This window comes from Chiloscyllium punctatum, chromosome 33, assembly GCF_047496795.1.
Source record: "Chiloscyllium punctatum isolate Juve2018m chromosome 33, sChiPun1.3, whole genome shotgun sequence".
Taxonomy (NCBI): domain Eukaryota; kingdom Metazoa; phylum Chordata; class Chondrichthyes; order Orectolobiformes; family Hemiscylliidae; genus Chiloscyllium; species Chiloscyllium punctatum.
The window spans coordinates 5,669,449-5,687,098 of NC_092771.1; the positions used below are offsets into that span (position 1 = coordinate 5,669,449).

The window sequence follows — 17,650 nt, forward strand, 5'->3', positions numbered from 1 at the left end:
ATTCTTATTTAATCTGTCTTATGAGGTTGTATTATGGGAAAAGATTTTGATGGGACAAGGCATATTGTGTGACTTTATCCATCATCAAAAAGCTTGAGGAATGTTTGCAGAGAATCTCTTTGACATGCTAACACTAACCTTGCTGCATCTCAGTCTGAATAGTGTCACAAGTGAGAAAAACAGTTTTAGGGTAAAGGATTGGAACTTGCATCTTGGTGTTGGGGGGTTGCATAGTGGGGGTAGGGTGGGGACGAGTATATGTGGGGATGTCTCAACAAGGAGAAAACTGAGCCAAGCTCGGTCATTCTCTGCTGGATAATCCATTCCCCTTGCCAGTTGTGGCTTGGTTGGTAACACACTCTGGACCTGGACCCAATATACCGACCACTACAGCAGACAGCTGGAACTGACAACCGGAAGCGGCAGAGACAGGCCACTATAAATGCCGGAGGAAACAGCACAGAAGCGCTTCACAGGAGGCTCCCAAGCACTGAGGATGTCACCTAGACAGGGGACGAAACGTTTGCAAGACAAATTCCCAGCTCGGCGAACAGAACCACAACAACGAGCACCCGAGCTACAAATCTTCTCCCAAACTTTGAACACACTCTGTGTATGGGGTTCAGTTCCACAAAAGTCCATCATACAGAGGGAGTTCTGCTGCACCACAGATGCACTGTTTACCAAAACGGATTCTCTTCCTTGATCCTGTCGCTGTTAATTGGAGTTTGCTGTTTGCAAATTGGCTGCCACTTGTCCTGCATCTAAAATGGTGGCACTTTAAAACTGCTTCCTGAAATGTTTTACAATCTAAGTTTGGGAAAAGCATTATAGGAATGCCCTCCTGTATTTATCTCCTTTAAATATTATTCACCCACTCCCTGTGGGAGCAAGTTCCACATTCTCTCCACTCTCTGGGCAAAGGGGTTTCTCCAGAATTTCCATTTGGATTATTGGTCGCCACCCAACACTAATGAGCTTTAGCTTAATATTTCCCCATGAGTAGAAATATGTTTTGGTTACTGAGTGAGTCATTGCAAAGTTCTTATTTCCTTTCCCTATATGGCAAGGAGCAATTAGATATCAGTTTCCACACTCCAGTTGCACCAAATATCTGGACAGACTTTACTGCTGACATCATTAATCTGTGGTTTTTGTGTTCCTGGTTTGTCCCTGAGTTGTCAGTCATGACCCCAGTGGGACCGTCTCTGCCTGTGAGTCAGAACGTTGTGTGTTTAACTCCTACACCAGGCATAGTCCAGACTGACATTTAGTGTTGTGTCTTTACAATGAGACATTAAACAGAGATTTAAAAATCTAATTTAAATTAGCGCAGTTTTGTTCTTCCTCGTGTCTTAGGCCAATATTAATCCCATAATCAACAACAGAAACAGATGATCTGATTATTATCGTGTTGCTATCTGTCAGAGTTTGCTGTGCACTGATTGACTTCCACGTTCACTGCATTACAACAGAGGCTTCAACTCACTAAAACATAGCCAACACAGAATTCTGGAAGAACTCCGATCTGGCAGCAACTATGAAGAGAGAGAAACAGTTAATCCATTTCAAATCTGTGTCACACTGTTTCTGTCTTTCCACAGAAGCTGCCAGACCTGCTGAGTTTCTCCAGCACTTTGTGTGTTTGTTTCCAGCATCTGAGATGTTTTGAAACCATAATCAGACATGACACTGTCAAGGAGACCCTGAGCTTGAATCGGAAAAGCCCTGGATGGAAATAGTTTTCTCTGTCTCGCTACAAACTTCACTTCCAGTTGGTTGTCCTTGTCATTGTGCTTAGCTGTTACTTGATTTGGTTATAATCTGGAGATATTTCAGAGATCACAGGCCATGTTTTGTAAGTGAGAGATGTGCCTGGAGCTATGACTGTTGCAGCCAAAATGGTATCTGTAGCGATGTCCAACCTACAGCAGGCTGCTCGTGAATGCTAGCTGCTGGTTTGTAAACGTTCACTCCTGAAGACTTTGGGGAGTTCTGGAGAGTTGGCAACCCAGTGATCAGCTGTGGACTGATCCTTTTGGAGTGTTAAGTGATTAAAATCTATTCTCTTTCCTTCTTGCTGTAGGCCAGAAGACTCTTCACCACAGGAGTGACGTCCTAGAGACCGTGGTCCTAGTTAACCCCGCTGAAGACACAGTCGCCTCTGAGGTAATGGTGACAGCTCGCTGGATTTACAGAGACTCCATTATTTTACCCATTTCTCCGAATGACAATAAATTCAGCCACTTTGTCTGATTCTGAAACTGGGACAGGGATGAAGCTATTTGGAGTACCAAGAGGATTAATTAAAATGTTAAGATTCACCAAACAAATGGTAGGAGGAGCGAGAGGAAACGTTGACACTCTCATTGCCTCGATAAATAAAAAATGAGAGGCGCTGATAGTTTGTGAGGAGTAGGAGATTTGTAACGTATACAGAAATGTGTGCAAAGGTTCTCTCTCTCTCTATCTCTTTTTTCTCTTTTTTTCTCACTTTTTAACTCTTTTCTCTCTTTTCTTTCTCTTTCCTCTCTCTCTCTTTCCTCTCTCTCTCTTTCCTCTCTTTTTTTTCTCTCTTTTTTCTCTCTTTTCTCTTTTTTCTCTCTCTCTCTTCTCACTTTTTCTCTCTCTTTCCTCTCTCTCTTTTTTTCACTCTGTCTCTCACTCTGTCTCTCACTCTCTCTCACTCTCTCTCACTCTCTCTCACTCTCTCTCACTCTCTCTCACTCTCTCTCTCTCACTCTCTCTCTCACTCACTCTCTCTCACTCACTCTCTCTCACTCTCTCTCACTCACTCTCTCTCACTCACTCTCACTCACTCTCTCTCACTCTCTCTCGCTCTCTCTCTCGCTCTCGCTCTCGCTCTCGCTCTCGCTCTCGCTCTCGCTCTCTCGCTCTCGCTCTCGCTCTCGCTCTCTCGCTCTCGCTCTCTCGCTCTCCCCCTCGCTCTCCCCCTCGCTCTCCCCCTCGCTCTCCCCCTCGCTCTCCCCCTCGCTCTCCCCCTCGCTCTCCCCCTCGCTCTCTCCTCAGAGTCTGTTCCTGGTTGGACAGAATTCAATCTCAGTAAATCAGTAGCTATTTTCACTCACTACATTAGATGTATTAGTAGGGATGCAATGGCTGTGTAGTATTATTGCTGGACTGCTAAGAGACCCAGGTAAAATTCTGGAGGCGTGTGTTCAAATCCCGCTATGGCAGATCGTGCAATTTGAATTCAATAATTAAAATAAACTAAAATCTGGAATCAAGAGTGTGCTGCTGATCATGAATCCATTGTCGATTGTTGGGAAAACCCAACTGGGTCACTAATGTCCTTCAGGGAAGGAAACTGCCATCCTTCATGTGACTCCAGACCCACAGCAATGTGGTTGACTCTTAAATAAATGTTGGCCTAGCCAGTGATGCCCTCATCCCATCAATGAATTAAAAAAAGACAAAACTCTTCTGGTGTGTTAGTGTCTCTAGTGAGTCTCTACACCAAGGTGAACCTGCTGGTTTCTAATGATCTGTTTGTAAAGTGTAGAGATTGGGTTAAGAAGTTCCCAATGACCCCTTCAGCATTGTTGACTGACCGGCTGCTGGTAGTTCCTTGGTTCGATTTCCATCGGAAGAGTGTGTATTGTGTGTGTGTTGTGTGTGTGTTGTGTGTGTGTGTGTGTGTTGGCTGAACCCCTTTCCCTGACTGTATCTCCTCAATGTGCTCAGGTGCAATGTGGGGGTGGAGGGCATGGCAGAGGGACCCGGGGGCAGCCTCTAACTGTGTTGTTTCTCGTGCCTCATTCTAGGTTCACTCACTCGTGACAGACCCATCCCGCCACAAGCTCTTGGTACTCTGCGGACAAACCTCCGACCAAGGAGGAGACCTCATTCTGCAAACCGGAACCTACTCTTTTCAAAGATTCATTGAGACTTTCGCAGACCCAGAGGTGAGAATGACCCACGTGGGCTTTCCTGTTTGTAGCCACTGTCTGTGAACCTCACTGAGTAAAAGCAGAAGTGACGTGAGGCTGGGGAAAGGAGAGCAAAACCAAATAGAGAGTGTGGTGCTGGAAAAGCACAGCAGGTCAGGCAGCATCCAAGCAGCAGGAGAGTCAATGCTTTGGGCAAAAGCCCTTTGTCAGGAAGGGCTTTTGCCTGAAACGTCGATTCGCCTGCTCCTCAGATGCTGCCTGACCTGCTGTGCTTTTCTAGCACCACACTTTCGACCCTAATCTCCAGCACCTGCAGTCCTCACTTTCGCCTTGAGAGAATATGCTCCAGTTGAATCAATAAAAAGCCATGATTTGGAGGTGCTGGTGTTGGACTGGGGTGGGGGTGAGGTCAGAAGTCACACAACACTGGGTTATGGTCCAAGTTTATTTGAAATCACAAGCTCTTGGAGCCCTGCCTTTTCATCAGGTGGTGAAGGGAAGCGCACAGGCACAGAATTTATAGGCAGAGAGATCACAAGATCATACAAATGGTGTGAGGGGAGTGTCGACAGGCCTGAATATGAAGTCTGCAGGTGATCAAAAGTGTCTGCCGGGGAGAGTAAAGTGTCAACAGCTGAATAACAAATGAAAGGATGATCTGATTAATTGAGGCAGGGAGATGATTACAAAAAGTTAAAACTAAGATGAAGCTGGAGACCAGCCAAATGGCTGGAATAACCTGATGGGAATAAGAACTACATGCTAAGCGTCCAACCAAAATAACAAGTAATTCAAAACTGTACAAACTAATTAAAGTAGAGAGATCGTAACAAGTTGTCAAAGTGATGGTGTCAAAACAGGACAGTAAGGAAGATTTTACAGATACAGAACAGTGTGGTGGGGTCACATGTAGCGAGACATGAACCCAACATCACAGGTCTTCATGGGAACAGAACTTGGCAATCAGTTCCTGCTTTCCGATTCTGTGTTATGTATCTTGGACGCTTACCTGAAGATCAGTTGCCCGAGTCCTATGTCAGGACCAGCTTGGCTGATCTCCACTTTGGCTGGCGTTCCATTGGTGTTGTACCTCAACAGTGGGGGCAATTCCATCGGTGTTGGGAGGCAAAGAGGAACCCCGCCGAGACTCCCACTGTTAGTCTAACAATGCCCTCTGGAGAGACTGGCTTGAGACAGATTGATCTTAACTGTGATGTTTTCTATATTTGAGTGACTAATGGTGCTGGCCTGCCTATCGAACCCCGTGTTACCTGGGTCATGGATAGTAAGATTTCAGGGCCTGAGGTGTGTAGCTCAGCTAGAATCCCTGCCTTTAGCAGAGGAGCATCAGTCATAATAGATGCTTTGGTTTGGTACCGGTCACTGTCACAAACCAGTGTTGAGCATTTTGAACTTCAGGTGGAATGTATTGGACAGGACAAACGTATTGGCACAGCAACACCTGACATCGCCCCCCCCCCCCCCCGACAAACTCCTTGTCTCAGATTTAGGTGTGTGACCCCTTATTCTGAGATTATACCCTCTGGTCCTAGAGTCTCCCACAATCATAGAATCCCCTACAGTGTGGAAGCGGGCCATTCGGTCCTTTGAGACAACACCGACCCTCTGAAGAGAATCTCATCCTCCTACCTTAGCCCTGTAACCCTGCATTTCCCATGGCTAACCTACTTAGCGTGCACATCCCTGGACACTTTGGGCAATTTCCCATGGCCAGTCTACCTTTGGATATCTTTGGACTGTGGTGGGAAACCCATGCAGACATGGGGAGAATGTGCAAACCCCGTGTAGGCAGCCACTGAAGGTGGGAATTGAACCCGTACCCTGGTGCTGTGAGGCAGCAGTGCTAACCACTGAGCCACCATGCCACCTATTTTCACATCTACCCTGTCAAGTCTTCTAAGTCTTGAATGTTTTAATAAGGTCACCTCTTGCTCTTGTAAACTCCAATGAGTTCAGGCTGAAGTTGCCATGTGGACTGACTGAGTTGTGCTTCTATTGGTTGGTGAAGTGTGTCTAATGTTCTTTCCTTGTTGTTGATTCAGGTCACAGAAATCCTGAGCAGCACTGACCTCGACACCAAGGCCTGCATTACCATCTGCCACTCTGGAGACGGAGACTGGAGCGAGCTTGAACAGCATAACCTGCAGGGTTTCATCCACATCAAAGTGAACCCTGCTCCCATGCTGCCAGAGATGGACGGCGTCTCGGAGTTCACGGAATACCTCACGGAATCGGTGGAGGTTCCCTCGCCCTTTGACCTGCTGGAGCCTCCGACCTCTGGGGGTTTCCTCAAATTGTCCAAACCTTGCTGCTACATCTTCCCCGGGGGCAGGGGCGACTCAGCGCTTTTCGCTGTAAATGGCTTCAACATCCTCGTGGATGGGGGCTCCGACAGGAAGTCTTGCTTCTGGAAGTTGGTCCGTCACTTGGACAGGATTGACTCCATACTGCTGACGCACATAGGCGCTGACAATTTACCCGGCATTAACGGACTGCTCCAGAGAAAGATTGCTGAGCAGGATGAGGAACAATCACAGGGGTCCACCACGTATAGTGACTGGATCAAGAACCTTATCTCTCCTGAGTTGGGAGTGGTATTTTTCAATGTGCCTGACAAATTAAAGATGCATGAATCCTCTATGAAGGTTAAAAGGAGCATTGAAGAAGCTTGTCTAACATTACAGTACTTAACCAAACTGGGTATCAAACCAGAACCCCTCAACAGGGTTGTGGGTGCCACAATTGACCCCATCCCATTGTTCCACAAGATGGGAGTTGGGAGGCTAGATATGTACATTCTTAACCCAGTGAAAGACAGCAAGGAAATGCAGTTCCTGATGCAGAAGTGGGCGGGCAACAGCAAGGCCAAGACTGGCATCGTCCTACCCAATGGCAAGGAAGGGGAGATTTCAGTCCCTTACCTCACATCCATCACAGCTCTAGTTGTGTGGCACCCCGCCAACCCGACAGAGAAGATAGTCCGTGTCTTGTTCCCCGGCAACGCCCCCCAGAACAAAATCTTGGAAGGGCTGGAGAAACTGAAACACCTGGACTTCCTCAAATACCCGGTCGCCACACAGAAGGACCTTTCTGCTGGCGTGACGACGCCTGTCGTGAAGCAGACCAAGATGAGGCAAAGGACAGACAGCAAAGAGAGCCTCAAATCTTCACCCAAGCCTTCACTGGCCAGGGCAGCAAAGAAGGAGGAACCAGCCGAAGAGACCCCTCTGAAACAGCTCGACGTTAAGACGGAGGAAGTGAAGGAAGACAAGCCAGAAAAGAAAGAGGAGAAGAAGGCAAAATCTGACGTGGAGAAGGCAACAACAGACACGATCAAAACAGAAAAGAAAAAGTTGGTCAAGGAGAAGACCATCAAAAAACACACCAAAGACAAATTGGCCAAATCGGAAGAAAAGAAAGACAAAGAGAAAAAGGAGATCAAAAAGGAGAGGAGGGAAGTGAAGAAGGAAGATGCAAAAAGGGAAGAGAAGAAGGAGGTTAAGAAAGAAGAGAAAAAGAAGGAAAAAGAGGCCAAGAAGGAATCTAAGAAATCCATCAAAGCTGACTTAAAGCCTTTCACACCCGAGGTGAGGAAAACCTTACACAAGGTCAAAGGGCCAGGCAAGAAAATAGACTCCGGTAAAACAAAAGCAGCAAAAGATTCCACCGTGGAGCAAAAGAGTGAGCCCACGGCCCCTGATACCCTGAGGACTGAGCAAGCAACCACCCATTTACAGGAGGAGAGATCCATCATGTCCTCACCAGAGGATCTGACCAAGGATTTCGAGCAATTGAGAAACGAAGAGGCAGCGATGGTGGAGGCTGTCTCCGAGGAGCCAAGCAAAGGCCCTGTCCCTGTGGAAGGTACAACTCCTTTGGAAGTGGAGACCCTTCCTGATATGTTAGTGCCTAGCCCTCAGCAGGACATGATCATAACACCAGCCGTTACTGACACAAAGGTCCCTCTGGTATCTCCGGATGAAGGGATCAACACAACTGATGTAGAGGGCGAATCACCGCGTGACGAGCAGGTCATTGGCCGACCTGAACCAATGACAGTGGAGAGGTTTGAAGATGAAGGTGCGGGAATGGAAGAATCTTTGGAAATGAGTGAATTGGAAGAGAAGGTAGTGAGGACAGAGAAGGACAAAGAGAGCTTCGTTAAGGATGGTCTAGAAGGTCAATTTGATAAAGAGAAAGATCTCTTTGTTAAGGAACAAGTCAAAACACCGGAAAAACCAGAAAGAGAGGTTGGAAGGAAGGATGAAATGGAGGAAATGGAAAAGTGTGAAAGATACATTGAAACATTGGGAGCAAAGGAGCAGGTGGAAGAGAGTGAGGGGGAAGAGGTGGTGGAGAAAGCAGAACTGGAAGAAACTGTAGAAGCTCTAGAAGAAGACAAGAAGGTAAAAATCAAAGAGAAAGAAGGAGTGCTTGATGATGACCTTAAAATGAAACTTCAAGTCAGTGACAAACCACTCCAGGATATTACTGAAGGTGAAAAGCCTCCAACAGAGAAAAAAGAAATTTCAGCCCCAGGGGACAAAGGGGCTGTGGCTAAGGAAGAGCCACCTGCAGCAGCCCAGCCTGTTCCAGCAGGGGTAATGGCCGAAGCAATCTCATACATTCAGGACGAGACTATCCCAGGTTACTCGGAGACCGAGCAAACCATTTCTGACGAGGAAATCCATGACGAGCAGGAAGATCAGATGTCACACCTAAAGTATGAAGCGGACACTTACGACATCTCCGTGCCGGATGACACAAAGTCATTCGACGCGGTCCACGGGATGAAGGAGATGAAGGCTCTGTCGGCGGCTGATATTGGCGTCAAGGGTTTCACCAGAGAGGAGCCTGTGGTCGTTGTGTACCCCTCGGAGATTGTTGCTGCACCACTTGCTGAGGAGGAGCACATCTCCTCTGCAGCTTCCATCACAGAGTGTGACAAGCTTTCCTCCTTCGCTACCTCGGTAGCAGAGGACCAGTCAATGACCTCCGTGACCGCGCCCCAGACTGAGGAGACAGCAAAGAGCTCGCTGCTATTGGACACCGTCAACAGCATGGCCTCCTCTAGGACTGAAGCCACACAAGGCAGGGATTATGTCCCATCGGCGGGCACGATATCCCCCACCTCCTCTCTGGAGGAGGACAAATACTTTAAATCTCCACCTTCCGAAGATTTCCATCCTGTGGCTGAAGTTGCTAAGGCAGACGAGGAGGAATATGAAGACCAGACACCAAATGTAGAGGTCCCAACAAAACTAAGCGACCAATATGCAGCAATGTTTCCAGAAAAGAGTGCACCCGCTCCCTACTTACTGGGTGAATATATCACTGATGGCCAAAGCACTGACTTCCAAAGCACTGAACAGAAACATAAGCCTTCCTTGCATTTTGATGCTGATTTGCCTGAAAGCGATGACAAATGCATCAGCCCAGACGATAGCACGGTGAAAATGGCCTCACCAACTCAGTCAGGGCCAACTAGTGCTGGGCACACACCATTCCATCAGTCACCCGTGGAGGAAAGAACAGACTCCGTTGAGGCAGAACTCCTTGAATCGGTTCCAGACCAAACCACTTTTCACCCTGAGAAACCAGCACTCGGTGAAGACACAACACTACCTAGTTCACAGCAGAGCCCTCTTAGCGACCTGCCAATGAAACCTGAGCTATTCAGAGAACATTTCCTGCCTTATTCACCCATTGTCCTGGACTCTGATGACTATGAGCCCGAGCTGACTTCAAAAGAGAAAATGCTTCATGAGCAGGAACTGCGAGCGACAGAAAAAATGGAGAAAGACGCACACGAGACTGAACATGCGCCGACTGAGAAACTGGAGAGAGATGTTCAAGAGAAGAAACCTACCCCAGACAAAGTGACAGAAGCAAAAATCGAACCTGCAGATACCCGAATACACGAGGAAGAGTTCAGAGAAAAAAAAGTAGATGTTGCAAAAGTTGCGGAAGAGAAGCCTGCCATTGGAGAACAGGCAGCAACAGGAATCCCAGAACCCAAACCACCAGATGCTAAAACAATAGTATCAGAAATTCAGGAGCACAAATCTGAAGTAATTGAAAAACTGGATAATAAAGACTTGGAGAAAAAATCTCCTGATACTGAAAAAGCGACGATAGAAGCTGCAGAAAAGCAACCTGCAGATTCTGATATCATGGATAGATTGGAGCCAGAAAAATCACTTATCGACACTGGCAAAGTGGAAAGAGAGGAGCTAGAGAAGAAAATTGAAGATGTTGGAAAAGAGGAAAAAGAAGATTTGGAAAAGAAACCTGGAGATTTTGGAATAACGGAAAAAGAGGATACAGAAAAGAAACTTGAGGATGTTGGTAAAATAGAGAAAGAGGATACAGAAAAGAAACTTGGAGATGTTGGAAAAATGGAAAAAGAGGATACAGAAAAGAAACTTGATGTTGGGAAAATAGAAAAAGAGGATACAGAAAAGAAACCTGAGGGTGTGGGAAAAGTCGAAAGAGAGGATGTGGAAAAGAAAATTGGAGATGTTGAAATAATGGGAAAAGAGGATTTGGAAAGGAAACCTGAAGATGTTACAAAGGTAGAAAAAGAAGACTTGGAAAAAGAAATTGGAGATGTTAAAAAATTAGAAAAACAGGATGCTGAAAAGAAAATTGATGTTGACAAAGTCGAAAAAGAGGACATGGAAAAGAAACCTGGAGATGATAAGATGGAAAAAGAGGATTTGGCAAAAACAGCAATAGATTTAGAAAAGAAAATTGGAGATGTTGGAAAACTGGGAAAAGAGGATATGGAAGAGAAATCTGAAGATGTTGGAAAAGTAGAAAAAGAGATTTTGGAAAAGAAAATTGGAGATGTTGGAAAACTGGGAAAAGAGGATATGGAAGAGAAATCTGAACATGTTGGAAAAGTAGAAAAAGAGATTTTGGAAAAGAAAATTGGAGATGTTGCAAAGATGGAAAAAGGGGACTCAGCAAAAGAGCCATTAGATTTGGAAAAGAAACTTGGAGATGTGGGAAAAGTCGAAAAAGAGGATATGGAAAAGAAACTTGGAGATATTGGAATAATGGGAAAAGATGCGGAAAAGAAACTGGAGGACTTTGGAAAGATGGAAAAAGTTGAAGCTGAGAAAAAAATGATCAAAGCTGAACCAGTTACCAGAGAGGAAACACAACAACAAGCACCATCCATTGAAAAGGTGTGGGCTGAGGATGTTATGCAGAAGGTGGAAAAGGAGGACTTGGCAAAGAAATCTGATGACGTTGAGAAGATGGATAAGGAGACACCAGAGAAGCAAACTCAAGATGCCATGAAGGGGGAAAAGGAGATTGAGAAAACCAAAGTTATGGAGAAAGAAGAGCTGGGCGAGGATCTGTTAGTGAGTGAACTTGTGGCATCTACAAAACCCGCAACAGACCAGGCACCTGCAGGGGTTGCGAAAATGGAAAAGTGTGTACAGGAAAAGGAAGACTTGATGGAAAAAGTGGGTAAAGACATCCCACAGAAGGAAGTCAAACCTGTGAAAGAACAATCAACAACAGAAAAATTTCTCACTGATGTCCCAGAGAAGGAACCTGCAACAAAAACTGATGAGCGACCAGACAGTTTCAAGTTTGAATATTCTCCAATTGATGCACCAGAAAGCTCCGTGAGTGAGACACAAGGTGTACAAAAGGATAAAGCAGAACTACTGTGTGAGACAATCTGTTCATCAGAAGATGAAGATCTACCTGTGATTACAGAAAGCAAGACAATACTTGCAGCTCAACTACCACCAACCACAGAAAAGGCACCGATGCCAAAAAGTGAGGGAGACCTTTCTGTGCAGTCAACAGTTCCTAAGGACATTTCACCAACAGACTATCCAAGTGTTTCCGTGGATAAGATTACATCTGCAGAAGTAAAGGAACACGATTGGTTACAATCAGAACCTTCTCTACATCTTCAGACTGAAACTGCTACAGAGTCTGGTTTTCCCAAAATGGAAGTGAAATCCGAAATTCAGGAAGCTGAATGCATCCATACTGCAGAAGAGAAGAAAATGGAGAAACTAGAAATATGGGGAAGTGACAGTGTGCGCAGCAGCCCGGAAGGAGAGCAGAAATCTCCTTTGGAGGTTGGGAGCCATTCTGCAAGTGAGACTGAATCAATCAGCTCATGTACACAATCCGCCATTGAATCAACTCCCTGGGATCCAGCTTCCTACCAATCGCAATATTATTTGGAAAAGGATTCTGCAGTTCCAACGCTGGAATCCTCTTTAACCAAGTCATTTCCACCAAAGGATTCATTCACTGAAAAGGTGGAGACAGGGACTGTAAGTGAACACCAGTATTCCTCCTATGAAGATGAAAAGAGAGAAGTTTCCAGTGAGCTCGATTACTCTTGGACTACTGGGAAAGGTCCTGAATCTGAGCACGTTGGAATGTTTGAAAAGAAACCAGATCTGCCCCAGGAGCTGAAGCCTTCGTTCCCATCTCCTCCCGAACCCGCAGTTTCCTGGACTGGCACAGAGCAGCACATTGCTGCTGTTTCATTGACAGGACGGGTGGCTGCAGAAACAATCAAGGAACCAACTGTGGAAAGCTTCACAACAGGAGAGAAGCAACAGGAAGGTCTTACAGACGACGCTGTGTTTAAAGACAGGGAGCAAGAGGACGTGTATCCGCCTCCTGGTGGGTATGAGTACACAGCTATTTTGAGAGAGAGTGAGGCTGAGAGTTCCAGCAAGTCAACACACCATTCACTTGAAGCGTTAGGAGATCCACTGTTGCTGTTAGATTCCCAGAAAGAAACTAGTCCCCATCCTGTCACAGAAGTAGACTCCAGGACCACGCTGGAAGATATTCCATCAAAATCCCCTGACACTGGCAGGAAAGCCTTCACCTACGCAGAGATCGATGAGAAAGTCACTGCTCTAGGCCTTGAAAACCTGGCAAAGTCTCAGAGGGAAATGGAATCGAAAGGTTTCGACTACCTCTCCCAGGAGAGAGAGCTGCCCTTCGAAATGGCCTGGGACGCTGGAAAGGGCATAGCACCCACACAAAAAGATCTGTCACCTTGTAGCTTTTCAGCAGAGGAACCGACAACGCAGTCTCCGCTTTCGGAAGGTGAGCTGAGATCTGAAGGGTCGGTTCACTATACAGAAATTCCGGGCCTGCGTGGACCTCCATCTCCAATGTTGAAAGAAACCCCGTTGAGTGTGTTGGGACAGGATAAAGGCGGGGAACTCAGTGAGTCGACAGTGGTAGCTGAGAAGGACGGACAAACCAGAACAGACTCAGTCCATCATCCTGCTTGGCTCGAAGAGAGAGAGAGCCCAGCTCAAAGCATCACAGAGTCAAAACACAAGTCCACCCCATCTCTGCCTTATACCGAGATCTCCCAATTAGACATCAGTGCTTTGGGGAGCAGTGTCGAATCCACATCAATAAGGCCAAGGGAGCCAGATTCCAATGTCCTGGGCTATTACGAGAAGGAAGTTGACGAAAGCAGCAGTGACTCGGAGTTAGAGAAAGGCGCCAAAGAGAAATCCGAGAAAGAATCTCCATCAGGCAAATCTCACCAAGAGAAGGAGCGGGGCACTTCCTACTCAGAGATGCAGGAAGTAGGTAGGGTCACTCCATGTCCCAGTGTTGACCAGCAGCCCTGGGCCCAGACCCTGAGTACAGTGGGTAGTGCCTACCAACAAGACGATAGTGAGGAGACCCAGAAGGAGCAGCAGCTATCAAAGTCCGAGAAAGAGCAGTTCACTTTGAGCCGTGAGGAAAAGGACATCTGGTGCCCCAGCGATCCCGCGAGCTTCTCCCATGGGCTGGATACTCAGGGCCACGACACGGGGCATCAAGAGCAGTCCAGGGCCCAGCTGGAAATGTCCCCCTTGGCAGAGCCTGAGCGCACTGTGCCACCTGAAGAGGTAGGGAAAGATCCCGATAAAGCCAGACTCCAGGAGGGACAGTCTGCGGAAAAGCAGCTGATGCCAGATGCGTGTGTTCATAGTCGGGATCAGGAATCTCCTGGTGTTATCCCGCACTCTGCACCCACCGAGCCATGGACAACTGAATCCGAACAATCTCGCACCGACCCTGACAGGGTAAAACATTCCGGGCCTCCCTTTGAATATTCCTCCTTTATGGAAGAGAGACCGTTCTCGGGAGCGCCGTTACAAGACAGCGAGATAAAGGATGAGTACTTGGAAGTGTCGCCCAAAGGTGAATCTCAGACGTTACCCCTGAGTCCATTCCTGGAGAGTAAACCGTTCCCACCGCTGGCTCCAGCAGAGCTGAGCAGTGAAGGCTTGTGGAAGGAAACTTCAGCGGCTCCCTGTGCCTCAACTCAGCCCCAACAAGACTCAGCATCCTCCCAGCAGCCTCTCTCCCCTTCTGGTACCCCCTTGCTGTTGCCAGGAACCCCCGGTGAAGCCAAGGGCAGGAGCCTGGATGAGGTTTCTCCCCTGGTTCCAGCGGGAGAGGCAGTCTCCCAGCCTGTGGAAGCTGAGGACCCTCAGCCTCTGTCTGTGGAGCATGGCTCGGCCTATCTGTGCGACATTGAAGACTCCACACTGTCCTGCAGGGTGGAGTGTCACAGGTCAGAGGCCCCACCCTCCGCCCCTGAATCCAAACCAGAGAAGGGAGCGGTAGCTTCCGACACCAGGCAGCCACCAGAGGAACACGCGGTCTCCGAAACGGTGCTGGCTCAGCCACTGACCCTGTTCCAACCTCCTCCCCCAACCCAACCCAGCCCAGCCACCAGCAATGGGCCGACGGAGATGAGCTTCGGTCCCCTGTTGGCGGCCGGCACTCCAGAGAAAGACCGAGACTCCTTTAGCACCTCCGCACTGTCGGATGAGAAGAGCAGCCCAGGTTCCGAGATCGGCAAGTCCTGTTCCGAGGATGAGATGGAGTGCCTAGTCCGGCCGTCCTCTCTAACCTCCACCGACCAGAGCTTCCGACCATTTTTGCCAGATGCCCAGAGGGGCAGGATGGCGGGTGACCAGGGGGACGCTGCCCACGAGCTGGAGGGATGCCCGGGGGTGATGTCTGACCACAGGCTGGCCTTTGCCTCGGGTGAATACAAACACCAGAAGGACGAACTTTCGCCCTCCTTCATCAACCCCAGCCCCCACGAGCTGTCGGACGATGATGATGGCCACTCCCAGGATGATGTCTGTACCTCTGTCCAGAAGCACTGCTCCCCCCAGCCCTTAGGCAGTCATGTGACCCTGGCCGAGGAGACCCCGCCCACCTCAGGCAGCGAATCGTTCCCCTTGAATTCAGACTCTGACGTCCCACCTGAAACAGAGGAGTGTCCCTCCATCACCGCCGATGCTGCCATTGACTCTGACGAGGATGCGGATTACCTTCCCGTCGATAAGACCACCAGCTCGGCTCACCATTCATCCGCGCGGCCTGCCCTCGACCCACCACCTGCTCCCCTGATGGACCCTCAGCCTCACCCTCCGCAGCCCGACGTCTGCATGGTCGATCCCGAGGTCCTGGCCAACGAGCAGAACATCAGCAAGGCGGAGAGATTGCTGAAGAAGGACATGAAGGACAAAGTGAAGAGCACGAAGAAAATGATGAACAAGTCGAAGTCGGCGTCCCCTGGGCGGAAAGCAGACTCGAAGGGGAAGCAGACGGCAGCCCCAGCCAGACCGTCCTCGGCAAAAGACTCAACGGAGAAATCACCAAAGGCGGCGTCAACAAAGAAAAAGGAGAAAGACCCATCTGATAAAGTCCGAGCCTCCCGAGCGGGTGACGTTCACTCGTCCCGGGTTGATGACCGTGATGACATCTCCAGGTCTAGCCAGCCCAGCACTGGCAAGGCCATGGTCAATGGGATCAAGTCCAATTCAGGTGAGAAACCCCTGGGTTAAACAGTGAGTAAACAGGGCCCAACACTGACCAGGCAGCACAGGGATAGCTGTAGTATGTTTGCTTCACAACCACAAGGTCCTTGGCTCAGGTCCTGCTCTTGAGGCCTAGGCTGATGTTCCTGTGTGGCACTGGGAGAGAGCAGCACTGTCCCAGGAGCCTGTTTTCAGGTGAGATTTTTAACCAAGGCTGCGTCTGCCGTCACCAATGTTTAACCCCCAGTCAACATCCCAAACATAGATGACCTGATCCTTACTACACTGTAGCTTGTGGGAGTTCACTGAGTGCAAGTCTTTCCTACATTACAGCTGTGTGACTGCCTTGTATAGCTGCTGCTTGCGAATGCAAACACTCCATCAAAGGACCAAAGCAGACATTGCTGAAAAAGCTCAGCAGGTCTGGCAGCATCTGTGGAGAGAAAGCAGTTAACGTTTTGGATCCAGTGTCCAGTTCTGAGGATCTGAAATGTTAATTCTGTTTCTCTCTCCACAGATGCTGCCAGACCTGCTCAGTTTCTCCAGCATTTTCTAATTTTAGGTAACATTCTATTTGGCTCCTTCTGTGTTAGCGTTGGAAACCAGGGTCAGAGTGGAAACCTGGAAACAGGTCAATGGCTGGACATTGGTAAAAGGTGAATTTCTCACCCCTCCCACCATCTCACAATTATCACTCACTTATAAGTCCACTCCCTACTTCCTATTTTCAAAAGCTCAGCTTGTACATGAGTGAGTATGATAGGTTAGGTCAATCAAGTTGAACTATAGATCAGATCTGATGGTCTACATGTCCATTCGGCCCATCGGACCTGCTCTGCCATTCAATAAGATCATGGCTGATCTGACATTCCTCATTTCCACTTTCCTGTCCTTTCCCTGTAACTCTTGATGATCCAACTGATCGGGAATCTATCTCAGCCATAAAGGACTCAGCCCTCCACAGCTCTCTCTGTGGTAAGGAGTTCCCAAGGCACTCAACCCTCAGAGGAGAAATTTCTCCTCATCTCCACCTTAAATTGGTGCTCCTTTGTCCTGAGACTATGCCGTCTGGTCTGAGACTCTCCCATGAGGGGAAGTGGGTGACACCTAATTTTCGAACAGTAACATCTGGTTCTGTATTCTGCACTGTCTCCCCACCCCCTTTGGGATTTGCCTCTGGATGTTCCCTTCTGATACGTAGGAGTAGTCGGTTCAGAGCTCTGTGCCTGTTGCTTAGTTAAATGTTGACTGCTATCTCGGACAGTGCGGGGCCCACATCGCAATGTCTAAACGCTTCTTGGGTCTTTTGACAGCTTCCGCCAACATCAAGCCCAGCTCTGGAGTGCCCCCAGGCCCTCCAGTGTACGTGGACCTGGCCTACATTCCCAACCACTGCAGCGGGAAGAATGTAGACCTGGAATTCTTCAAACGCGTCCGATCCTCCTACTACGTGGTGAGTGGGAATGACCCCGGAAGTGGGGAGCCGAGCCGAGCTGTACTGGATGCCCTTTTGGATGGAAAGGCCCAGTGGGGGAGCAATCTTCAGGTGGGTACCTACCATTGACATCATCTTTCTGACCCCTCTCCGAAACAATCCATCAAATCCCAGTCTCCGCCAAAACCTCCCAGTCTACTTCATATGACCCATCAGCATATCCCTCTATTCTTGTCTGCCTCATACAGTTAAGAGGAAGTTAGATAAATATGTCAAAACTATTTTCCCCTTCACTTACTGTGGGAGCGAGTTCCAAATTTTCACCATTCGCTCGCTCTCTCTCTCTCTCCCGATTTCCTGACTGGGTTTATAAGTTAAAAATCACAACACCAGGTTATAGTCCAACAGGTTTAATTGGAAGCACACTAGCTTTCGGAGCG

General features: G+C 48.2%; 1 protein-coding gene across 2 annotated transcripts in view; it reads left to right on the plus strand.

Annotated features, from left to right (window-relative positions):
- map1ab (microtubule-associated protein 1Ab) overlaps window positions 1-17,650 on the plus strand; it is a 136,525-nt gene that overhangs the window by 109,451 nt on the left and 9,424 nt on the right. For both annotated transcript variants that reach the window (XM_072552803.1, XM_072552804.1), the window contains 4 exons: window positions 2,087-2,169; window positions 3,786-3,926; window positions 5,975-15,782; window positions 17,089-17,321. In XM_072552803.1, the coding sequence (XP_072408904.1) occupies window positions 2,087-2,169; window positions 3,786-3,926; window positions 5,975-15,782; window positions 17,089-17,321 (10,265 nt within the window). The remainder of the gene's footprint in view (window positions 1-2,086; window positions 2,170-3,785; window positions 3,927-5,974; window positions 15,783-17,088; window positions 17,322-17,650) is intronic.